Here is a 26,870-nt window from a genome sequence, read left to right as displayed (position 1 = left end):
TTTCTCAATAGACCTTTTAATCTTTTACGTAAAAAGAAATAGTACAGCATATAAACAGCATTACAAGCATCACAATAGCGTCTTTAAGAGCTACTCGGAGAGTCAAGGTTCTCTATACTGTACGTTACATTACTGGCAGATCATGGGACGCGTCTCGTCCACCAGTCCAGACGTCAGTGCTGCAAAAGCCCACGCGTCAAGGCAACCCACCATGCACAGAGAGTGACGTCCCTGCTATAAATTAGACACTGCATTTAGTTTCATTTACATTACAGGCCTTTGCACACGCATCGTTAACCCAACAAGGCAAAGAGGTGTTAGTATGTACAGTCTGCGTGTCGTGTTCACACGTGAGCGTGTAGACGGGTTGTCGGTTCCGTTTGTCGGATCAGAGAGGATCCCGGCCGCTCTACTGGGGATAGGCCTCGATGACCATGGCGTGACCCTGCAGCACACACACACACACAAAACAGAGACGCCATGAGAAGGGACAATTACTGCAGTGGATTATGGATACAAAATGTAACCAAAAGGTCACTAGCGTGTGAAGTGCGAGTGTGGTAACCAATGTAGGCCTAGTATTTCTAGGTGTGATGACCAATGTAGGCCTAGTATTTCTAGGTGTGATGACCAATGTAGGCCTAGTATTTCTGAGTGTGATGACCAATGTAGGCCTAGTATTTCTAGGTGTGATGACCAATGTAGGCCTAGTATTTCTGAGTGTGATGACCAATGTAGGCCTAGTATTTCTAGGTGTGATGACCAATGTAGGCCTAGTATTTCTAGGTGTGATGACCAATGTAGGCCTAGTATTTCTGAGTGTGATGACCAATGTAGGCCTAGTATTTCTAGGTGTGATGACCAATGTAGGCCTAGTATTTCTAGGTGTGATGACCAATGTAGGCCTAGTATTTCTAGGTGTGATGACCAATGTAGGCCTAGTATTTCTGAGTGTGATGACCAATGTAGGCCTAGTATTTCTAGGTGTGATGACCAATGTAGGCCTAGTATTTCTGAGTGTGATGACCAATGTAGGCCTAGTATTTCTAGGTGTGATGACCAATGTAGGCCTAGTATTTCTGAGTGTGATGACCAATGTAGGCCTAGTATTTCTAGGTGTGATGACCAATGTAGGCCTAGTATTTCTAGGTGTGATGACCAAAGTAGGCCTAGTATTTCTGAGTGTGATGACCAATGTAGGCCTAGTATTTCTAGGTGTGATGACCAATGTAGGCCTAGTATTTCTAGGTGTGATGACCAATGTAGTCGTAGTCTTTTAAATCTCTTTCATTAGGTGCATTAGAAAACATATTTAAAAATGCCCATGTTGCAGTCTCTGCTAATATGGATATTGTTTTATTTCATAATGCAGTAACAATATGAATGTTTGTGTTTTTGGTAGATTTTTATTAGTTTGTACTACCGGGCAGTCAGGTAGAGGAAGAACGGGAGACGGAGCGGGGGGGGGGGGGGGGGGGGGGGAAGACATTCGGCAAAGGACGCCGGGTCCGGGAATCGAACCCGGGTCGGCCGCAGCTCATTACATGGGTCGCCACAATATGAATGTTATATATTGGATCAGCCTGAGCTCTAATTCACAGTAAGCCTCCCCCTATGTACGTGTGTGTGTGTGTGTCTCTCACCAGTCCTCCTGCTGCGCATGCTGCCACCAGTCCGTACTGACCCCCCTCCTTCTGTAGTCTGTGTGCTACTGTGGTAACCAGCCGGCAGCCTGTGGCTCCAAACGGATGACCCAGAGACAGAGACCCTCCCCACAGGTTAAACTTCTCCATAGGAGGAGTACCCACCTACACACAAATCAAAACAATACAGATCAGAGATGGGCACAATACAAAAATAGTCTTGTGTAAATGCATGTACAAATACTTTAAACATCTACTCAAGTAGCTGTAACAAAATAATTATAAAGTAGCGTGTGTAAAAAAACAAAAACATTCAAGATATAGACGTTTGTATAAGAACACAGCACCGAGGAGAGTACAGACATATGGGGCTGTTAGGACCAAACGATAATCACACCTGCTCATAACAGAGATCACAGTAACAGGAGGACGTTTTACCTTTGTTTTTCTACCCATGTACGTCTGGGCAAACCAGTCTGAATCCATGGCCTTCAGATTAGCCATGATCTGGCCCTGTATCACACACAAAAACACAGCATTATTATAGATACCAGACAAATCAACACATTGATTTCAAACAGCTCAGAAGCCAGAAGTGTAGGACGTAGAGGGAGCAACCATTTGAAATCTTGCTCGATATCTCCTTAAACATGGATCACCATGAATAAAGCCACAATGGAATCAGCCAGAGACCAGATCATCGCCTCCATTATACAAGTTTCAAGTTTCTTTAATAGTTGTCATACAGAAGTACAGAATACTTTCATACAAAATGCTTCTTACTGTTACGCTCCAGAGACTGTGCTAGACAAGATAGTATCAAATAACATAGTATAGCATGTAATTTAGAAGAAGAAAATGAGGTCACAGTGATCGGTATAGACATATGTACAATGTTCTGAGTTACCATATAATATACAATACTATGCAGTGTACTAATGTACAGTACTATATAGTGCAAAGCAGAAATGGGATGAGGTACAATTTAGGTACAATTTACAGTAAGGTGTACGAGTTGTAGTGCAATCCTTCATCAATAAATATAAAGTGTGGGGAGTGGGTGCTACAGTGTGTTTGTTTAAAGTGGGTGTGTGCTATAAGTGTGTGGAGTGGGTGCTACAGTGTGTTTGTTTAAGTGAGTGTGTGCGTGTGGATGTGTGTGCTATGTGCGTTTGGTGGTTGTTGTTGTGTAGTGTTCATTCATTGTTCGTTTAGCAGCCTGATGGCCTGGGGATAGAAGCTTCTTCTGAGCTATACAACTGCTACATCAATCGTTGAACGTGTTAATGCACCTAGGTCCTACCACACATACATAGTCTGTGTGCACTTATCAGAGTTTATGCTAGCAGGTAATTGGCAGTAAAATTATGGCAGCCCAGAAAATTAAAAGCCTACCAGACTTACTGTCCGGCAGAAAAAGAAAACATTGCTTAGCCTATAGTTGTATTGGTCACCCAGGTGAAACTCATCAGGGGGTTATACATCAGTAACAGGGGAGGAAATTAGGCCACTTTACTCGCCAAATGAGAGTATTTTTTACGTTTGGCGAGTGATTCATGAAGACCACTCGCCAGTCTGGCGAGTTGACAGTGCCACGAGAGCACTGCACAAGACCCGCGGACATATATAATGTTTAATAAAAGTTCCCGCAGTACTGGCCAACCCGCGGACATATATAATGTTTAATAAAAGTTCCCGCAGTACTGGCCAACCCGCGGAAATATATAATGTTTAATAAAAGTTCCCGCAGTACTGGCCAACCCGCGGACATATATAATGTTTAATAAAAGTTCCCGCAGTACTGGCCAACCCGCGGACATATATAATGTTTAATAAAAGTTCCCGCAGTACTGGCCAACCCGCGGACATATATAATGTTTAATAAAAGTTCCTGCAGTACTGGCCAACCCGCGGAAATATAGAATGTTGAATAAAAGTCCCGTGGTACTGGCCATCAGTCAAGGAAGCACTCGCAAACAGATAACGTTAAACACAGAAGATGGAAAACAGACAGACTGAGCAACGGGGAACTGCATCCAACCCTAGTACAACTCTCGAGTCCAAGGCAAGGACACATTTAAATTACAGAGGTGTATGTTAGTCTATTGCGCACCGGACTACGACGTAAGGTTAGACATTTTATTTCATGCTCAAAAGCCCCTGGCTTGCACATCGCAGTCACGAAAGGGGCTAGCTCAACCAGTGCACAACAGCAGACCAACCCAACTGACGTTACTTCACAGCACTGTCGTAAGGCCACCGTGCCGTCTTAAAGGCACAGTGAACACTCGGATGCATACACAACATTGACGTGGCTTGACAACCGAGGTTCAAAGTTAACTTGATTGACTGATTGAAAACTTTATTAACAGATTGCAGAATGGGTACAATACAGTACGGCTCAATACACACAATTGTTAAGGGGATGCAGACCAGAGAAAGACTTTCGTCTTGTTTACATCAGGGTCCCCCATTTTCAATTCATCATAACATATGACATACACGACATACAGATAGACAGTACTGCTACATCTATACATTTCACATCTATCTATCTATACACTTCACAACATACTTCGGTTTTTTTCTTTCACTGCCCAACCCAGTCCAACCCAGCATCTTTCACTGCCCAGTTCAGCCCAAACCAGTCCAGAATAGATCCCTCTTTCATGTTAATATGTGTTATGCTAATATTGTGAAGAGTAGAGAGTAGACTGTTATTAATGTTTTATGCTAATAAATATTTTAAAGAGTAGAGACACGGTGTGATTATTACTATGATTGAAAATCAATTTAGACGAAGACATACAAAGAAGTAATTATCACAATTAGCGATTTTTTTTGGCTGGTAAAAAATCAGTTTGTCTGGTAAAAAAAATCAGATACTCGCCAGTTGGCTGGTAAGCCAAAAAGTTAGTTTCCTCCCCTGATCAGTAATATGTCAGACAGCGAGCGCTGCAGTAAAGCTAGAGGTTGTCATGAATGAAAGATGGTGCGTGATAGTACTCATGCAAAGTCGGGCATACATATTGTACATAAAATACATATATACAGTACATACATAATGTATATATACACCTAGACTCAAAAGGACCACCATGGAAATAAGCACTTGGACTTTTTATTGACAATTTACAAATAATGTGGCATCTCCCTGCGAGTCCATACAGCATATTGTTATTGTCAATAAAGAATATCTATCAATCAATAGAATATAATTATACTATGAAGTGGGGAGAAGAGGAGAGCTAAGAGAGGACAGGAGGAGAGCTGAGAGAAGACAGGAGAGCTGAGAGGCTCCAGGTTTCCATGTCCTCACAACCCCTGTCCCAGCTGCTTGTCCGTCTGTCTGCATCTTTCCATTGAACCAATCCAGCGTGTTGTGCAAAGCACGCCTATTTCATATTTAGGAAAGGCCAACTAATGTTTTAAAAAGTACAAAACCTTTTCAATATCATCTCGTTACATAAGCCTACCACGGAGCCTAATACTGTACATGCTTTCACACACTGATAAAGGATGCAACTATGATTTTAGCCATTTGTCCAGCAAGCTGAAAATGCTGTGTACACTTTGTCCAGCAAAAGTCCCAGAGTGAACAGTTAAATACCACTTTCCGTGCACACATTCACCCTTTCAATACACACATTCACCCTTTCAATACGGTCACTTACTGCAAAGGCCTCGTGAAACTCAAAGACATCGATGTCGTCCATGGTCAACCCTGCACGCTCCAGGGCCTTGGGAGTGCCGTAAGTTGGCCTGTGTAGGTCAAACAGTACAACACGACTTAGAGCATGAGGAGACAGTTATAGAGCATGAGGAGACAGTTATAGAGCATGAGGAGACAGTTAGAGCATGAGGAGACAGTTAGAGCATGAGGAGACAGTTATAGAGCATGAGGAGACAGAGAGCATGAGGAGACAGTTATAGAGCATGAGGAGACAGTTATAGAGCATGAGGAGACAGTTAGAGCATGAGGAGACAGTTAGAGCATGAGGAGACAGTTAGAGCATGAGGAGTATAGAGCATGAGGAGACAGTTATAGAGCATGAGGAGACAGTTATAGAGCATGAGGAGACAGAGAGCATGAAGAGACAGTTATAGAGCATGAGGAGACAGTTAGAGCATGAGGAGACAGTTATAGAGCATGAGGAGACAGTTATAGAGCATGAGGAGACAGAGAGCATGAAGATACAGTTATAGAGCATGAGGAGACAGTTATAGAGCATGAGGAGACAGAGCATGAAGATACAGTTATAGAGCATGAGGAGACAGTTATAGAGCATGAGGAGACAGAGAGCATGAAGAGACAGTTATAGAGCATGAGGAGACAGTTATAGAGCATGAGGAGACAGTTAGAGCATGAGGAGACAGTTAGAGCATGAGGAGACAGTTAGAGCATGAGGAGACAGTTATAGAGCATGAGGAGACAGTTATAGAGCATGAGGAGACAGTTATAGAGCATGAGGAGACAGTTAGAGCATGAGGAGACAGTTATAGAGCATGAGGACAGTTATAGAGCATGAGGAGACAGTTCTATAGCATGAGGAGACAGTTCTATAGCATGAGGAGACAGTTAGAGCATGAGGAGACAGTTATAGAGCATGAGGAGACAGTTAGAGCATGAGGAGACAGTTAGAGCATGAGGTGACAGTTAGAGCATGAGGAGACAGTTATAGAGCATGAGGAGACAGTTATAGAGCATGAGGAGACAGTTATAGAGCATGAGGAGACAGTTATAGAGCATGAGGAGACAGTTATAGAGCATGAGGAGACAGTTATAGAGCATGAGGAGCATGAGGAGACAGTTATAGAGCATGAGGAGACAGTTATAGAGCATGAGGAGACAGTTATAGAGCATGAAGAGACAGTTATAGAGCATGAAGAGACAGTTATAGAGCATGAAGAGACAGTTATAGAGCATGAGGAGACAGAGCATGAGGAGACAGTTATAGAGCATGAGGAGACAGAGAGCATGAAGAGACAGTTATAGAGCATGATGAGACAGAGCATGAAGAGACAGTTATAGAGCATGAGGAGACAGTGAGCATGAGGAGACAGTTATAGAGCATGAGGAGACAGTTATAGAGCATGAGGAGACAGAGCATGAGGAGACAGTGAGCATGAGGAGACAGTTATAGAGCATGAGGAGACAGAGCATGAGACAGTTAGAGCATGAGGAGACAGTTAGAGCATGAGGAGACAGTTATAGAGCATGAGGAGACAGTTATAGAGCATGAAGAGACAGTTAGAGCATGGACAGTTATAGAGCATGAAGAGACAGTTATAGAGCATGAGGAGACAGAGCATGAGGAGACAGTTATAGAGCATGAGGAGACAGTTATAGAGCATGAAGAGACAGTTATAGAGCATGAGGAGACAGTTATAGAGCATGAGGAGACAGTGAGCATGAGGAGACAGTTATAGAGCATGAGGAGACAGTTATAGAGCATGAGGAGACGGAGCATGAAGAGACAGTTATAGAGCATGAAGAGACAGTTAGAGCATGAGGAGACAGTTAGAGCATGAGGAGACAGTTATAGAGCATGAGGAGACAGAGCATGAGGAGACAGTTATAGAGCATGAGGAGACAGTTATAGAGCATGAGGAGACAGTTATAGAGCATGAGGAGACAGTTATAGAGCATGAGGAGACAGTTATAGAGCATGAGGAGACAGTTATAGAGCATGAAGAGACAGTTATAGAGCATGAAGAGACAGAGAGCATGAAGAGACAGTTATAGAGCATGATGAGACAGAGCATGAAGAGACAGTTATAGAGCATGAGGAGACAGTTATAGAGCATGAGGAGACAGTTATAGAGCATGATGAGACAGTTATAGAGCATGAGGAGACAGTTAGAGCATGATGAGACAGAGAGCATGAAGAGACAGAGAGCATGAAGAGACAGTTATAGAGCATGAGGAGACAGTTATAGAGCATGAGGAGACAGTTATAGAGCATGAGGAGACAGTTATAGAGCATGATGAGAGTTATAGAGCATGATGAGACAGTTATAGAGCATGAGGAGACAGAGAGCATGAAGAGACAGTTAGAGCATGAGGAGACAGTTAGAGCATGAGGAGACAGTTATAGAGCATGAGGACAGTTATAGAGCATGAGGAGACAGTTATAGAGCATGAGGAGACAGAGCATGAGGAGACAGTTATAGAGCATGAGGAGACAGAGCATGAGGAGACAGTTAGAGCATGAGGAGACAGTTATAGAGCATGAGGAGACAGTTATAGAGCATGAGGAGACAGTTATAGAGCATGAGGAGACAGTTAGAGCATGAGGAGACAGTTAGAGCATGAGGAGACAGTTATAGAGCATGAGGAGACAGTTAGAGCATGAGGAGACAGTTGGAGCATGAGGAGACAGAGCATGAAGAGACAGTTATAGAGCATGAGGAGACAGTTATAGCATGATGAGACAGTTAGAGCATGAGGAGACAGTTGGAGCATGAGGAGACAGAGCATGAAGAGACAGTTATAGAGCATGATGAGACAGTTAGAGCATGAGGAGACAGTTAGAGCATGAGGAGACAGTTATAGAGCATGAGGAGACAGTTAGAGCATGAGGAGACAGTTGGAGCATGAGGAGACAGAGCATGAAGAGACAGTTATAGAGCATGAGGAGACAGTTAGAGCATGATGAGACAGTTAGAGCATGAGGAGACAGTTGGAGCATGAGGAGACAGAGCATGAAGAGAGTTATAGAGCATGATGAGACAGTTAGAGCATGAGAAGACAGTTATAGAGCATGAGGAGACAGTTAGAGCATGAGAAGACAGTTATAGAGCATGAGGAGACAGTTAGAGCATGAGGAGACAGTTAGAGCATGAGACGACGGTACAACATGTGTTAGAGAGCAGTTGACCTCTGACGCCTTGGGCGGTCAGAGGTGAAAAGCAGAGAGACTAGGAGACTCACCCCAACAGCAGCTGGTCTTTGGGGTCCTGGGCCACATACACAAAGTCCCTGCAGGGTCAAACACACAACATTATCAGAACGACTGAAACTAGTAATTTGACACAAGGCCTCACAATCTCAGACCTGGCTGACCAATCTGTTTGTCATTTCCCTTCATGTAACCTTGGCTAAAACACACACACAGGCACACATAAAATAAAGACACATTTAACTATCTACATTCTTAGGGTTCAAGGGCTAAATTTAGAGTCAGGACAGAGCTCAACACAAAATAATCTTTCCAAACCAGCTCCGCTACATTTATAGCCCTCTCACTAGGTGGTGTTGTGAAATTTCCCATGACTAATAAACTCATGACAAGACCGGTGTGACTGGTGACACCGGACATTTTACAAAATGACGCTCAATATCTGTAGAGCGCTGGTCTTTGCACTATGTTGATCCATCCGTCAATGAACAAATAGAAAAGTGATGGAAGGTATTACCGTCCGTTGGTTTGTTTTTAAATTAGAACTTAATGTGAACTCTGTCCAACAAATGTATACTGATAATTGAAAAATGTATTAAAAACAGATGAAGACAGACAAGGCGAAGCAATCTAGCCGCAGCTTGTGTCCACATATAGTGGGGTTTTTTCAGGGTGCTTTTAAAAAAAAATCCCATGAATGAGGAGTGAGCGTATGCAGGAGCACATGCAGCCACCTAGAGGGAAAGCACTGCGCCCGGCTTCTGCTGTCAGAGCGCTCAGACGTTTTTGTGCGGCCGAATTGCGATGCCAGGCTATAAAAATAACAGATATACAATACAAGGCAAACGGGTGAATCGCGATGCCAAGACAACAGAAGTAAATAACAAATATACAATAAAATGCAAAGGAGACAATAAAATAACAATGTTAATCAAAAGTAACAATGCTAGTCTGTCATACAATGGTGGTTGGTGATAGTTACACTGTTGCCATAGATACAAAACTCACATGCAGCATTTGTTTTCTCCACAGCGCCCCGCCAGTAAAAAACACTATATGGACACAAGCTAGATTGCTCCGCCTTGTCTGTCTGTCTACATCTGTTTAATACATTTCAATGATTACTGTACATTTAGTGTACATTTATTGGACAGACAAGAGTTCACATTAAGTTCCAATTTAAAAACAAACCAATGGACAGTAATACCTTCCATCACTTTCTGTTCATTGGTGGACGGATCAACGTAGTGCATTGATCACATACTGCTGCTGGTCTGGACTGGTCCTCTGAGCTCCTCTCTAGTCGAGCTTTCGCTGCTCTAGGTTTAATCCAAAATATTTGGGAACCCTCTGCTATCGTTTTAATGAGTCGTGTCATCTCTAGAGCTTCTTTCTCTCCTTCACGAGAAGTTAAGACTACTCACTAAGTGAAAGGGAAATGTAAAAGAAATAGCTGCTGTCCGCGCAGACACGTGCAGTTCTGACTTACACACTAGATAACACGTTTTAACAAATTAGCATATATATATATATATTTTTTTTTAATGTAGACATCGATATGTGAAAATTATCAAAATAGGTTATTTCTATAAAAATAAAAAAAAGCATATGCCGGTGGGGGCGGTGGGCCAGTAATGTACTGTGTAGCCTGAACACTTGAGTAACACTGGCATCACAGACTACCGCGGCAAGCCTACCTCTCACCAGTCATTACTGCCATTACTGCTACAACTTTATCGTCATTTAAACATTACTATTCTTATTTCAACCCAAGTAGAGGTTTGCCGACCACCTTTACATAGTTGTTATTGACTAACTCATAAGACACGCTAAATTTCCATCTTCCTGAAGAATTAAATATTTTATAAAGTTTCACGCTCTTTCATAAGAGTATTCATTAGTGCATTGTGGGGCAACATATCTACTGGTATTAATGTTTATAGGAGGACACGCATGCTTGGCAAAGGCACGCATTCTACATCACCTAAAACATACAATTCAGGCGACTTATTTGCCACACGCTCGCCCTGAAGTTGTTGAGATGGTCCATTTTGTCAAACCTTCAATGGTGAAGTCTGTCTGCTTGCTGACCGCCAACATGTTGAATCCAATGTGACCGAGTGAAAATAACAAATGTAACGTTCGACTCAAGAGACAAGACTGATGTTTTGGACCATTTCAACAACTTCAGGGGAAGTGTTTGATAAATAAGTGGCCTGGATTTTATGTATAGAATGTGTCTGAGTAAATTAAATGAGACTACATGACATACAGTGGTCCAAGGGATCTTAAGTTAATTTCACTATACATACATTTGTGCCAGGCTGTGATATGTAGCCAGCATAGTGTAACATTACAAAGTACAGTAAGGTAAGCTAAATATATGCTCAGGGTAAAGTTACCTGAGGTAGGCCTTAGGCTTGTAGCCCATGGCCAGGGCTTTCTCTTCAGACATGATGAGCACAGCAGAGGCACCGTCAGTCTGAGGACACACACGCATCAGAGAATGAATGAGCTTCATACAACATTTAATTTTAAAGGGGAACTATTTTACTATTTATTTCACTATTTGGGCACTTTTACACAATTCCTGTGAGTCTATGGAACACCTCTGTAAGGTTTTTTTTTCAAAAAAATTCATTGTTTTGCATTTCTAATCAAGTACTCAAAAACAGCATTTTTCTACCTCAAGATCTTAAGCCGTTTTGAGGCTGGGCTCCAACCACTGTGTGGCCTGGTGGCAACTGCCACACCAACTACCACATTATTATGCAGCTGAGAAATCTCTGACATCACAGATATGCACATTTTCAGATGACTCGGTTCAGTAAGGGTGAATATTGTGAGAGGAAAATTGGAAGAATGCGCAAATATGAGTTAGATACATAAATCCTATTAATATAAGTCCACATAGCCAGGAAACAATGCTAAACACTGAAAAGGGCCATTTATAAGATAGTTCCCCTTTAAATAAATCATGGATCAATTCGGGTGTGTGTACCAGGAAGGAGGAGTTGGCAGCAGTGACGGTGCCGTGGGGCTTGACGAAGGCAGCTTTCAGTTTGGCCAACTGCTCCATGGAGGATGGACGGATGCCGTTGTCCTGGGATACAATGTCACGCCCTGGAGAGACCGGCAGGGAAAAATAAAATAAAAAATAAAAAGATGGTCACCATGGCAACAACCGTACTCTACCTGAACCATTTCAACTGCATCATCCGTCGCTCATAGCAACCTAGGCTGTGTGTGTGTTAATGAGGATATGTGTATGGGTCCTAATGAATTGACTGTGTGTGTGTGACAATGAGGATATGTGTATGAGTGTGTATGGGTCCTAAAGAATTGCCCGTGTGTGTGTGTGTGTGTGTGTGTGTGCGTGTGTCTCCAATACCTGGCACTTTGACGGAGATGACGTCCTCCAGCAGGCCAGCGTCCTGGGCCTTCTTGGCCAGTGTGTGTGAGCGCAGGGCGAACTCATCCTGCTCCAACCGGGTGACTCCGAACGCGGCAGCCAGGCGGTCAGCACTGTGACCCATGCTCTCTGCTGTGGAGAACTCTGCTACTGCAGGCAGCTGGAGAGACAGGGAACAGATTCCATGTCAAACAACATGATTTTACTCGAGTGTTGCTAGGTGATCATAATATAGTGCAAAGCTGTGAAATAGTCATTTTATATACGGTTGCCGTTATAAACACGAGCCCCAAAGGATTTTCTTTTAAACCAATTGGGGAAAAATACTTTACTCTCACAGGCCGCTTTTCACACAAAAAATTCTTGAAGAGTTTGATCTGTAAATGGAAAATACGGTATTATACCGTAAACAAACCCATCTACAGCCACAAAATGCATAATAAAAAAATAATCATATTTACCCATTATCTATAGTTAGTCCTTGTATCAAGAACTCAAGTCAATAAAGAATAAAAATAAGTCTTCATTCTTATTTTTGGTGGTGAAGCTACCCATTAGCTTACATTTGGATCACTGATTGGGCCTTTAAGTCAGACTAGTATGATCTTACTTGGTTTCGATATTTAAACCTTTCCTGGCTTCCTGGTGTGTGCGTGTGTCGCTCCGCCCCTCCCCCACCATGTGAGCATCAACATTAAAGCCCCACGATGTTCTGCCCAGGGGCGGCTCTGGCGTCTCCAGAATTTGTTAAATCCATAGTTTCATCCCCTATAAATGTATTCTTCTACAACAGGGATCTCAATAAACAATTATGCTTATCTAGTTATCTAAATTGTCTCTCTCCCGGTAGAAGTAGCGCAAATCCTTTGCAACTACTTTTAGGGGCACGGAAACAAAAACAAAAAAAATCCCCCCACGTTTGATCTCCCACAATGCCGTGAATCCGTTTACATTTAAATTGAAACCATCAATTATTATGATGCCGCCTTTAATCCGTCCCTCCGTCCTGTGCTCCTAGCCTGTGGTGTGGTGTACCAGGTGAGCCATGCTCCTAGCCTGTGGTGTGGTGTACCAGATGAGCCATGCTCCTAGCCTGTGGTGTGGTGTACCAGGTGAGCCATGCTCCTAGCCTGTGGTGTGGTGTACCAGGTGAGCCATGCTCCTAGCCTGTGGTGTGGTGTCCAGGTGAGCCATGCTCCTAGCCTGTGGTGTGGTGTACCAGGTGAGCCATGCTCCTAGCCTGTGGTGTGGTGTACCAGGTGAGCCATGCTCCTAGCCTGTGGTGTGATGTCCAGATGAGCCATGCTCCTAGCCTGTGGTGTGGTGTACCAGGTGAGCCATGCTCCTAGCCTGTGGTGTGGTGTACCTCGGGGGTGAGCCATGCTCCTAGCCTGTGGTGTGGTGTACCAGGTGAGCCATGCTCCTAGCCTGTGGTGTGGTGTCCAGATGAGCCATGCTCCTAGCCTGTGGTGTGGTGTACCAGGTGAGCCATGCTCCTAGCCTGTGGTGTGGTGTACCAGGTGAGCCATGCTCCTAGCCTGTGGTGTGGTGTACCAGGTGAGCCATGCTCCTAGCCTGTGGTGTGGTGTACCAGGTGAGCCATGCTCCTAGCCTGTGGTGTGATGTACCAGGTGAGCCATGCTCCTAGCCTGTGGTGTGGTGTACCTCGGGGGTGAGCCATGCTCCTAGCCTGTGGTGTGGTGTCCAGATGAGCCATGCTCCTAGCCTGTGGTGTGGTGTACCAGGTGAGCCATGCTCCTAGCCTGTGGTGTGGTGTACCAGGTGAGCCATGCTCCTAGCCTGTGGTGTGGTGTACCAGGTGAGCCATGCTCCTAGCATGTGGTGTGGTGTACGAGGTGAGCCATGCTCCTAGCCTGTGGTGTGGTGTACCAGGTGAGCCATGCTCCTAGCCTGTGGTGTGGTGTACCAGGTGAGCCATGCTCCTAGCCTGTGGTGTGATGTACCAGGTGAGCCATGCTCCTAGCCTAGCCTGTGGTGTGATGTACCAGGTGAGCCATGCTCCTAGCCTGTGGTGTGGTGTACCAGGTGAGCCATGCTCCTAGCCTGTAGTGTGGTGTACCAGGTGAGCCATGCTCCTAGCCTGTGGTGTGGTGTCCAGATGAGCCATGCTCCTAGCCTGTGGTGTGGTGTACCAGGTGAGCCATGCTCCTAGCCTGTGGTGTGATGTCCAGATGAGCCATGCTCCTAGCCTGTGGTGTGGTGTACCAGGTGAGCCATGCTCCTAGCCTGTGGTGTGGTGTACCAGGTGAGCCATGCTCCTAGCCTGTGGTGTGGTGTACCAGGTGAGCCATGCTCCTAGCCTGTGGTGTGATGTTCAGATGAGCCATGCTCCTAGCCTGTGGTGTGGTGTCCAGATGAGCCATGCTCCTAGCCTGTGGTGTGGTGGTGTACCAGGTGAGCCATGCTCCTAGCCTGTGGTGTGATGTTCAGATGAGCCATGCTCCTAGCCTGTGGTGTGATGTTCAGATGAGCCATGCTCCTAGCCTGTGGTGTGGTGTCCAGATGAGCCATGCTCCTAGCCTGTGGTGTGGTGGTGTACCAGGTGAGCCATACTCCTAGCCTGTAGTGTGGTGTACCAGGTGAGCCATGCTCCTAGCCTGTGGTGTGGTGTACCAGGTGAGCCATGCTCCTAGCCTGTGGTGTGGTGTACCAGGTGAGCCATACTCCTAGCCTGTGGTGTGGTGTACCAGGTGAGCCATGCTCCTAGCCTGTGGTGTGATGTTCAGATGAGCCATGCTCCTAGCCTGTGGTGTGATGTTCAGATGAGCCATGCTCCTAGCCTGTGGTGTGGTGGTGTACCAGGTGAGCCATGCTCCTAGCCTGTGGTGTGGTGGTGTACCAGGTGAGCCATGCTCCTAGCCTGTAGTGTGGTGTACCTCGGGGGCCAGGTGAGCCATGCGGATGCTGGCGATCAGGCCGAGCCTCTGGCCCATGGTCTTGGCCTTGTTGAGAGCCAGCATGGTCTTCCTCATCTTGCGGCTGTGACGGATGGGGACGTCGGACATGAACTCCACTCCGCCCGCCACGATGGCATCACACTGGCCTGCGGCGATCAGACCAGCACCTATAGAGAGATATTACACACATCATGGAAATACATGAACCAACCGACTGCCCTCGATTTTGTAAAACATTTATCACGCACACAAATGATTTATTTATTCCACATGCAATTACAAAGATAATATACAAAGATACATAAATATTGCAATATTGTCAGTTACATGTGCACTCAATTGACAACCAGGTTGAAGGAAGCATATAAAATAATTGGAAAGACAACACGCACACACTTGTATCAGTGTGTTCTCTCTAGCTGGCTGAACCCCCATAATGCTCCTATTATCAGCTACAGTTAAAATGGCACTTCATGAAGCAGCTGACAAGTGAATTATCTCTCCCCCTCCCACACAAAGTTACCGGTGGTCATGGCCTGGTTAGAAGAGATGCAGGCCATGGTGACCGTGTGGGATGGAATCTTATCAGAGAAGCCTGCACCCAGCGCTGCCTGCAATACAAACATGTGTCATTATCACATCCAAAACCCATCTGGGTTCCAATAGAATTAGTCAATTTAATGAAGTTAAAGCACCGTTGTTCTTAAAAAAGAAAAGGAAAAAGAAAGATAGATAGATGGTAAAATATGTTATGCATTTGATCAGGGAGTACATCACAGGACATTAAAACAATCCTCAGAGGCTCCTATTTCTCTACGTTCAGACAACGCAAAGAGAAATAGTCTGACTTTATTCATGTCAGTTTGACAGCTGATAACTAGCAATACTAACATGAAGACATACTAGTGCATTTGGTCACAAGTGGCCTTATTGACATTTACAAAAACAAGACCTTTTCCAAATGTAACCTATTCAATATCTAGATGCCACAGAGCATTCACAGCAGTATATTTCATATTCACCGTTAAGAGAATACCTAGTCGCTCCATCTCGCCTTAAGTTGAAATATTTTCAACTTGAGTGAACACCATTCACGACACCTCGAGCTAAACTGAGTCTGTTCTCCTCCGTTCGCGTTTTTCAATTGACTTTGTGCGCATTAGTGTGTGTGTGATTATGAAGGAACACCTAGCAGAATTCTGTTCAGTTTCCACTGTTAAGGTAGCCAGGCTGTATGTGGAGAGACAATGCTTTTAATGTTTTATTTAAGTGCCCTTAGAAACATTTTAATCTCACACATGTATAATGTAATTGGTGGATTTGAATTAAGGCAAGACACTACAGGTGAATATGGTAAAACATTTAACTAATAGATATCACAATGAAACTTCCCCAGTTGATTACTTATATTAAGACAAGACTTTTTTGTATTACAAGTTTTCTGAAATTGTATGTTTAAATATGCAAATGAGGCATGATCTACTTAAATATGCACTAATTTGCATATAATTCCAGGACAGAAATCTGAACATTGGATAAAGCCATTTTCAAAATTATAGTTTCATTTTGTTGACATATTAGAGCCAAAGGTTATTACAGAGGGGATTTTGGATATCTCTTTTTATCACTCCATAAATCAGAAAATACTCCATTCAGTCCATTTTTATGGTAAAATTCCATATTTCGCCATGTTTTTAGGAATAAAATGTGATATAAATCAGGGTATGAATGCGATATCAACAAACCCTTCTGTAAATACCTTCAGAACATAGATATGAATAGAACTGGAAGGTTTGGTGTATGCGAGTGCTACTGAAGTGGAGATCTCTGGCTCAGAGTATGAGGAAAAACTCTTAAAACTCATTTTTGGGAAAAACGCCTTCAAAGTTCTGTATTGTAAAATGCCATACTTTTTTTTTTAAACAGATATTTACAAACACAATACCTAATCAAACCATTAGTAATAGACAACCTAAACACATGCCTGATAACTGAATAATAATAATAATAATGTTATTGAACTGAACATAACTACACACAGGCTACAAACAGTGTAGTACAGTGTAGTACCCCCTAATAGGCAAAGAATATTTGAATAGATATCACTATGAAACTTTCCCAGTTTGTTATGTACATATAAACTAAGAAAAAATATATTGCAAGTTTTCTGAATTTTATGTTTATATATGCAAATGAGGCACTTCCCCATTAAATATGTGCACATTTATGGATGCAATAAGGCAAAATGAAGTAAAATAAACAACTAAATGTGTGTTATTGACGTTTTATTGTCACTAGTTTCATAGAAGACATGTTTAGGAAGCAAAATATAACAATCTCAAAATCAACAAAAAAAGTATATTTGCCTATTCACCTGGGGTGTCTCGCCTTGAGCATTCAAAATGGCATAATGTGCGTTGTATGCGTTTACCTCTCTTGCTACGTTGCTGGTCTTGACCTCCTGAATGACGGTTCCATAGATGATGTAATCTACAGCTTCTTTAGGGAGACCGGTCTTGTGTAGTAGACCCCTACGAAAACACAAACAAACCTCCCTAAGTTCATCTGCACAGGGTTCACACAGACATTGCAACATGAAATTAAAGGACTTTCAAGTACTTTTCCAAGCACTGTTTTTCATTTTAAAAAGGGCATTTAAAAGGATACTGTTTTTATAGAAAAAAACATGCTCATTCTGCCGAAGACGCCGTAACACGTCTTTGATATCAATATTTCAAAAATCTGTGATCAAAATCATATTTCTCCTCCGGGGACCTGAGATATACTGCTGAGCTCCACTCAACTCTCTAACGGTTCAAGAGCGCCATCTGGTGGCCGATCGGCAGATCGCCCAACAGGAAGTGACGCGCCAAACAGGAAGTGCTCACCCATATTTCGTCCGGGCACTCGCGATCGTTAGCAGGACTCCATCTCGACACACTGGATAATCAATCGCTCGCCCTAACTCAATAAACAACGTTATTTGGACGTATATAGTATTATACAACCTGGAAATGGTTCATCTAGATCAACATCCCATAATAGAAAACAGTCTACTCCAAGCTGATCGCCCAACGGCCCGAGGAGACTGGGGTAAGTTTCAGCGTTTATTATTACCGTGTTCGATATAACCTGCTCTGATGATCATATCACCCACACTAGATGAATCATCTAACGTTGCCCACGGAATTATAAACGACCCCCCGCCCATCCGGTCAACATCAGATGATAAGTAGTAACTTCTAGAACCACCTCCAGTTGAAATTTTTTATCTGGCACCGATCGCTATCAAACTGTATTTCATCATCAATATAATGCATTTGGGGCTATAAATCAAGTTCTGGAGAAAGCTGCAGAAAACGATAACATACTTATACTTTAGACCGTATTTTAGTATGAATATGTGAATGAAAAAGTATAACGTTGCTACACCCTGAACAATAGATATAGGACATTGAATGGGCCATAATAATGTCAATTTAGCAATACACAGGGTATCTGCAGGTTTAGCCCAGTCAGATTTAAGGCTTTTTAAGACTTTTTAATGCCACTCAGAATTAAATTTAATACCAATTTCACGATAACAAAATGGCAAAAATCATGGGTACTCTCAGTACACTCATTCAAGGGTACTACGACTATGCCTGCACCTCATGGTACCAAAGCACCTCAAAGGCACTAAAAACAAGATTACAAACATCACAAAACAAACTGGTCAGACTACTGCTTAACCTCACTCCTAAAACCCACTTTACCCCTGCCCACATTCAAAACCGCTCTTAAAGAGCACCTACGGGAGGCTGCAATTCGAAACTGGCCACGGTAAATGTCCAACCCCCCCCCCTCCTCCTAATGTACAGTCTCATCCCCATCATATATATATACTATTTTCTGTTATGATCTCTGGGTAACAGTACTGTATATTATTTGCATATCGTATGTCACAAATGTAACAGTACTACAGTATATACCTGTATGTCATGATGTCATGTATGTTTTTACTGTATTTATTTCTGTATATTTTATTTCATTTTTATTCTATTTTACTCTACTCTTATCCTAGGCAACTTTATTGATTTGTGTTATTATTCTAATTCGTGACCTGTCCTGTTTAAATGTTGAGCGATTTGCAGTGTCAAATTTCCCACGGGATAATAAAAGTATTTCTATTCTATCTATTCTATGTTGTGTATGTCAATATGAATTGAAAATGGGGGACCCTGATGTAAACAAGACAAACGTCTTTCTCTGGTCTGCAATGCATCCCCTTATTATTGTGTGTATTGAGCTGTACTGTATTGTACCCATTCTGCAATCTGTTAAATAAAGTTTTCATTCATCCAGTTGTTTTGTTTTTGTGGTTTGGTTGAATGAATACTTTATTTAACAGATTTCAGAATGGGTACAATACAGTACAGCTCAATACACACAATAATAAGGGGATGCAGACCAGAGAAAGACGTTTGTCTAGTTTACATCAGGGTCCCCCATTTTCAATTCATAGTGACATTTATGACATGCACAACATACATGACATTTATGGCATAGGGATATACATGACATACAGGTATATATTACCGTTACATTTGTGACATACATGATATGCAAATATACAGTACTGTTACGCATAGATCCTAACAGAGTCAGGGAACATCGCTTGAAACACCTCTCCTAGTCCCTCATTTCCATTGTAGGACTGATGCTTTGCGACCGTATTTAGAACCCACAGTACCTCAGCTTCAAGGGTTGGCGTGGAGCCGAACATTACCCGGACAGGTGCAGATGTAATTGGTGGTAGACCTACCTGTCCCTGAGCAGTTGATGTGGACGGCGTCGAAAAGAAATTTGATATTGAAGTTGTCTGCAGGCGGGTTTTTGTAGAGGTAACATGCTTAGCGCTGTGCATGCGTGACTCGACTGCTTTTATTCCCATCGTTCCCAGTTTAAAATCCTTTTTGCAGAGTTTGCAGCGGGCCTCGTACTTTCACTGGGACCAACCACACGGTGCAAACAGAGGGTTTTCGAGGCAGTTCTCATTAAATTTGCACTTTCCCATGTTAAATTAACGAGTGCAAATAAATACAAATCAATTAAACTAAACTAAACGTCAGCGTTATCGCTACGGCTTGAATAACGTGTTACCTATGCTCCGGTGTTCTGAAATAGCTCCCGACGGCGACACACATTAAGGACCATAAATTGGTTCCGCCCCACTGCGCAGCGTACCGTTTGCGTGAAAAAAAAAAAAAAAAAAGTCTGACTTTATCTCCCGTTAATAATAGTTTCCCCCCAGATTTCACAATGAAACATAAGATGACATGGCATGTTTTTAAGACCTCCGAAAGTCGGATTTAAGACATTTTAAGACAAATTAAGGCCTTAATAGTTGATAGTTGAATTTAAGACTTTAAGACTTTTTAAGGTCCCGCGGACACCCTGAATACAATTTAAAAAGTTATAGCCCTGCAAAGAAGGGGAACTTCTCCATGGACAAATAGAGATGGCGAGGGATGGTAAATTATGAATTTAACCATGGCGATCAAAGTGTTAAAACCAATTTCCAACTATTTGTTACACTTTAGAAAAAAAATATTATTTCTTGATTCAGAAATTTTTTATCATGGTTTACTTGAATTTCAAGGACTTTTTAAGCACCTTGTTAAAAAAGTGGCTTGTTGAATTCCAGCACTTCAAGGACCTTGTTTGAACCCTGTCTGCAGCAGTGAGACCAGGCAACAGCGAAAATATTCTCATTCATTGCAAATCACATGCAATTTCAGACAGGGCTGCACCCTGAACGTTGACAATTCGAATAATTTGTCAGAGATCCCTCAGTCGACAGATTCTAGAGTCGAGCCATCGTTTATATAACGGAACATAGACCAAATGCGTCCACATTTTTATAGGATTCTATCACATTTTCATAACAATAGCGAATATTACCGTTTTCATTGAGGTTTCTTACAAATTAACGATGCTTTATGTTGTCCTTTATATGCCGATTATCATTAAAATCTTAAATTGTACCATATGTCCCCCTTTAGACAACATATGTAATGCTACCAGCGCACTTTTGTTAAGATAATTAGTTTACCATTCGCGGTCGCTATACTGAGGCTGCAGTAATAGTTTACCGCTGTTCAGATCACGTCGAAGAATAGACACATCCCAGTGACCTGTGACCTGTGCTAAGGATCTTGGGAAGTGTATTGTTGTAGTTTAACATTTTCACCTTTTAATTTTAAACCAATGCTGCCATCTACTGACAACAGAAAGTGTCGTCTATCGTCACCTTTAGAGTCACTTCCGTATACAGCGTCGCCCGAAACCCATTCTAGAGATTCCCACTTTTTACTGGGAATGGGGCGTGGCCGTATTTGGTCCCAGACAATAAGAGTGGCTGCGATTGGTCACCGATTGACGTTAGAAATAAAATCCACTTAGTTCATTTTCACATATCAATGCAGACATTCATCAAATAAAAACAACTCTAATTTGTAAAATATGTTATCAATACTTCGTCAGACATTATAAACGTAAAGTGTGCATGGATGTCGCAGTACAGAGCAGCTTAAGTTTAACTTTCACGTCTAGAGTAGATTTAACTTCACATGAAGCAGAGAAAGACTGCTCTAGAGGCCATGCAACAGATTTAAACCCTGCAGCAGCAGCGAAAGCTCAACTGGAGGAGCTCCGAGGACCAGTCCAGGCCAGCAACAGTATGTTTGAGTGATGCACTAAATAACAGCTACATTGATCCATCAGATAAAGAATTGATGAAAGGTATTTCTGTCAGTTGTTTTATTTTTAAATTAGAACCTAACGTCAACCGTCTGTCCAACAAATGGATACTTAATTGAAAATCAATTAAAAACAGACATTAAAGATCAAAGTAAGCTCTCTACAGATATTGAGCGTCATTATGTAAAATGTCCAGTGTCACTGGTAATACCGGTGTTGTCATGAGTTTATTAGTCATGGGAAATTACACATTACTGCGGCAACCCTAGTTACCGTCTCATTATTGTGACAGATGATTTTGACAAATCAACATGGAGGCTAATCAATGCATTGTTGGCAATTCACATCAGCCATCAAATGCAGTCGTCTATTGATTTTAAATGCTCAAAATAAATGACATGATGTTGCACTTGACTGTTAACGTATGCTACTGTAGCACTGCAATGCATGCCAATGTATTTAGCCAAATATATATATATATATAAAACAAACCGTCAATTCATCATATTGACCTGCCGAATCAGACTTGACTAAGAAAACTCTGACTCGGGTACAGCCCTAATTTCAGAGGACAAAGAATGGTGTTGAAAGCCATACAGTAAAAAATATAGAATGACCATGCACTTGTCTCCTGTAATTAAACATATTTTACTGGACTATGTTACTAGCAAACATAGTCTATATGTAGTAACTAAAGAAGGCAATGGCCTCAACATGATTGTGGCATCATAGTCCAATAAAACCTGTTTAACTAGAGAAGCGTGTGGTTTGCCCTCTCCCTTACACACGCACTTACTGTAGAGCTGCTCTCTCCCTTACACACACAAACTTACTGTAGAGCTGCTCTCTCCCTTACACACACACTTACTGTAGAGCCGCTCTGGCCAGGTCATGGGGCATCAGGTCACTGTATCTGTAAACATAAACAAAAACGTTGATCTCCAAACCACAGTGGCTGATCTAAGAAACAACATATAATGTGACTCTGGCCACGATAAGACTAGAACAGGACGTACGTGGTTCCAGAGAGCAGGAACGGGGTGCGGACCCCTTCCACCAGAACTATGTTCTTCACCCCGGGTCGGGCCAGAGTCTTCTTGCTCTTGGTCTGAACTGGAGAGACACAGATAAGACACTGGAGTAAAGACAATAGTTTGCACAAATGGATCCAGTGGAATCCGGAAGATCTAGAACTGTGGTGAAATGAGAAGGATGTTTTGAGTGATGACTTTTAAGTTTTAACAGTGTCATAGTTTGTGCTCTTACCAAGTTAAAGGCCCAATTATTATCCACATTTAAACAAATGGATAGCCCCAAACAATTTATAATAAAGAGACATGTTTTCATTCTCTAGTAGTTGACAGACAACAGGTAATATGATTTTAATTTGTATCTGCTGTATTTTGTGGCTGTAAAAAAGTTATTTATGTTGTACTAAAACAAACCTATATTCTGATTTGCAATGGATTAATTCCAATAAGCCATTTACAACTCAAACTTCAAGAGTGTGTGCAAGTGTGAGTATAACCCTCATTTATATGGTCATGGAAAATCACAGATTGGGGCTGTAATAGTATGATGTATGTGTGATGGCATAAATAAGAGGCATGACACACCCACAATTCAAATTTAAAAAGATGAAAATGATTAGCCTATTAAAAGGAGAACTATGCTCAACTAAAAGGAACACGCCAACATTTTGGGAAATTAGCTTATCATCTTCTCCTTCTCTTCTTTCCTCTTTGTGCGTTCAGTAGAAAGCTATATGGCTGCATGTTAGCCTAGCTTAGCAGTTAGCACAATGAATGGAAGCGGACAGTGCCGGTTAGCCTAGGCATTGTCCAACCAACACCTCTCCTGAAGGCTAACCGGCACTGTCCGCTTCCATTCATTGTGCTAAGCTAGGCTAACATGAAGCCAGATAGCTTTCAACTGAATGCACAGAGAGGAAACTGGTATCCATCTTCTTGTCTCTCTGAAGACTGTAAAGCTAATTTCCCAAAATGTTTGCGTGTTCCTTTAAGAATTCATACATGTTATTCCTATGGTCTAAGACGGTCCAAATATATTAGTGAACATGAATAACTACTTATTATCGAGTGCTAAAACTCAAAACGTGTGATGTCATCAAGTATAAAGTCTGTAGCTACTGTTACAGGTGACACAGAGCACTTAGGGGAATGTTCTGTGTATAGGGATACATTTTCTCTTTTCTCAGAACTGAGAATACTACTATAGAATAGTATTGAGTTGCACAGTGGTCTGCCTCACAACAAGATGCTGGGTTCGTACCCTGGCGTGGGGGGGGGGGGGGGGGGGTTGTGTGGAGTGTGCATGTTCTCCCAGTTTTTGCGTGGGTTTCCTCCGGGTACCTCCCACACCATAAAAGACATGGATCCTAGGTGCATACTCCAGCTATTGCCCTTGACCAAGGCACTGGTATCAGAGCAGACAATGTGGGAAAAACACATGTTTTGGCTTCAGCAGTGGTTACCGCAAGAAATAAAAATCACAGTAGAATGTGGCAAGAAAGTTTAACCAGATTCAACTTTTGCCATAATGCAAAGATGCCCACAGAAAAAGGAACCCTTTCCCCGTTTTACCTTCCATATAGCATTCTCGCTGTGTAGCATTCTAGCTGTGAGCAACTGTGAAGATGGAAGAGAGACCGATTGCAGCCGTGTTGAGCTACCCAGACTCCAGAGCTGTACAAGATGGTGGAAGACGCACACAGGAAGAAGAGCCTCGCTTACCATGTAGCATTCTACACTGTTCACACAGACTGAGCGGTACCTACTGTGTGGAGGAGTTGGAAAATGCAATGAAAGACGGACTTGCAACTGGAGTTGGTCCCTGGGCACTGCACTGTGGCTGCCCACTGCTCCTAAGTAGTTCGGATGGGTCAAAGGAGAGGACACATTTCCCCATGGGGAAAATAAGGTATAACTTAAAGCTCATTTGGGTATAAAGAATAAAACAGTCCGTCGGTCCACAAAATCAGTGTCCCATTCATCATCAATGGAGCAGCTCCAGAATGTATACCTGATGATGACATCACATGTTTGAGTCTTACTTGTCTGGTTTGATGAGAGCAGCTCATAGGGCTGGGCAATTAATCAAGTTTCAATTACAATGTTGGCTTCTCACAATCATGAGAACAAGATAAAGCGAGATAACAAGATAAAGCGATTGTGCCATGTTGCTCTTGTTTTGTCTAGTGTTGTAAATGCAACGCACCCTTCCTTCATACAGTAGCAGTGCCCCACACACATACACACACAAGCCCAAACAGTAGTTTCAGCTCATGTTGAGAGGGAGGAGGGAGCCACTGCTCGTTTCAACAGTTATTTTGAAATGTCTTCGGTAACTCGTAGAAGATGACAGAGGCGCAGCGTTTGGTCGAGAAGAAAGGTAAAACAAATGCAGTCGTCGTCATATGATCAATGAGTAATCGTGTTTAATAATCGTGATTTCAATATCAATCAAAAATAATCGTGATTTTGATTTCTGCCATAATCGAGCAGCCCTAGTAGCTCATGTTCACAAATATTGGGTGAAGTTTCATAGACCATGGAAAGTTAACACATTTGAATTCTTCATTCAGGTGGTGTGACTGCTTACCCCCAGTCTGGAGCTGTGCTGTGGTACTGAGAGAACGAGCCGCTGTAGACAGAAAGAAACACAGGCATCAACATCATCTTCACTCAAGAGCTCCACAACATTGCTCTCATAGGTGTAAATAAACTATCGTGGCAAGTGACACTGTTGTTGTACCCCAATATTATTTTGTTGACAACCCCTGAAGCCATAACGGAAAGACTCACCAAACTGCACAGCCCTAGCAGGGCCGACGGGGCCGCTGCGGATTGTGTTCATCAGCATGGAAGCCATTGTATTCTGAAACAGAATCACACACACATATCAAGGTAGTGGTTACCATCATCATAATACATAGATTTTAAACATCGGTAATATAAGTAAACTTCTACAAATGAAATGCCCTCCCTTGACAACTTACATGACCACCTGAGTTTCCCAGCTGGTATAAGTTTACTTTGTACCTTAACCCCTATGAATGAAAAGGTCAACCGATATTTTCTTCCTAAATGACCTATGACCTACATTACAGCACACATAGCTGCAAACACAGACTGAAAAATGTGACAGACAGTCACAAAACCATGCAGAAATCATTCACTTTAAGTGTGAAAGTCTTTCTCTGGTCTGCATCGCCTTAACAATTGTATGTATTGAGCTGTACTGTACCCATTCTGCAATCTGTTAATAACATTTTCAATCAATCAAACAAACCCTAATTTGGGATAAAAATGTGACTAGCTTGCAGGTATGAGCATATCCCACTGGAGGCAATACACCAATCAGACAGCTATGTAACATATCAGCTCTCCTGTTGATGATTACCTAATGTATGTTGTTCTATTCGATATGTATATAATATATAATGTCATTGGGAAGGGATCACTTCTTGCCACGCAGCCCCGCCTCCAACCGAGACGTGACCCTTCACCTAGATTCCTATACCCGACAGACAAGGGCAGCGAAACTGTATATATGTGCCCCAAGCTGCGACACAGCTGTCACGACGAGACTGGTACAAATTGTCTAGTGAACGTTGGAATTATACAACATCAACAACATCACTGAAACGTGATGATGATGCGTCAGCTGTATGAATGGCAAGCTTTGGAGCTCAGCTAGCTAGCGTTAGCGGATTAACGTGACTTGTCTAAAAAGTTCCCATTATTACCAGCTGTCCTCCAGTTAATTGCGCATGCGGCGTAGGAACATATTTTATATCTATACTGAGGTTTTTTTTCCGTATAAATGTATTGAGTTGAGGGAAAATAGACATTCTTACCTGTATCGTGTTCTCTCTCTACCAACACTGCCTCCCTGACATTAGCTCTGCCCGACACAGCGAGTGAAGTGACTACAAATAGCGAGTGAAGTGACTACAAATACCGCCTCTGTCCTCAAAGCCCCACCGAGCTGATGGCAGTCCTATATTATGCCTGACTGCACTCTTGGGTAATTCATCGATTATTAAATATGTCTAGAGCTTGAGTTGCGGCAACAGATTTCTTTTATTTATTTAAATAATATTCCAAAGACAAAGGATGAATACTTCAACCTATAATGTCAATAAATACATATTTCTTTCATAAAGGCAATACTGCACCTGTTCCTTCCAGGTCCTTTCCCCGGTTGACACCTGATCCTCCCCCAGCGCCCC

General features: G+C 42.6%; 1 protein-coding gene across 1 annotated transcript; it reads right to left on the bottom strand.

Moving 5' to 3' along the window:
• On the bottom strand, positions 1 to 26,579 carry hadhb (hydroxyacyl-CoA dehydrogenase trifunctional multienzyme complex subunit beta). The gene is made up of 16 exons (XM_084314879.1): positions 26,496 to 26,579; positions 25,441 to 25,513; positions 25,238 to 25,279; positions 22,633 to 22,729; positions 22,485 to 22,529; positions 17,307 to 17,406; positions 15,399 to 15,486; positions 14,855 to 15,042; positions 11,937 to 12,117; positions 11,547 to 11,668; positions 10,948 to 11,027; positions 8,578 to 8,625; positions 5,318 to 5,405; positions 2,082 to 2,156; positions 1,644 to 1,808; positions 1 to 445 (listed from the first exon to the last, which is right to left on the bottom strand). The coding sequence occupies exons 2-16, from the start codon at positions 25,505 to 25,507 to the stop codon at positions 410 to 412; spliced, it is 1,422 nt and encodes a 473-aa protein (XP_084171005.1). The 5' UTR covers positions 25,508 to 25,513; positions 26,496 to 26,579; the 3' UTR covers positions 1 to 409.
• Between the last annotated feature and the right edge of the window lie 291 nt (positions 26,580 to 26,870).

This window comes from Notolepis coatsorum, assembly GCF_963971535.1.
Source record: "Notolepis coatsorum genome assembly, chromosome: 5".
NCBI classification, from domain to species: domain Eukaryota; kingdom Metazoa; phylum Chordata; class Actinopteri; order Aulopiformes; family Paralepididae; genus Notolepis; species Notolepis coatsorum.
This window is presented reverse-complemented; position numbering and strand designations above follow the sequence as displayed.

Excerpts from the sequence above, each read along its gene's own strand:
- hadhb (XM_084314879.1), bottom strand. The coding sequence starts at position 25,507 with ATGGCTTCCATGCTGATGAACACAATCCGCAGCGGCCCCGTCGGCCCT. Across the intron at positions 17,407-22,484 it reads CTGGCCAGAGCGGCTCTACA|GGGTCTACTACACAAGACCG; the intron begins GTAAGTGTGTGT and ends GTGTTTTCGTAG. Across the intron at positions 15,043-15,398 it reads TAACCAGGCCATGACCACCG|GTGCTGGTCTGATCGCCGCA; the intron begins GTAACTTTGTGT and ends ATCTCTCTATAG.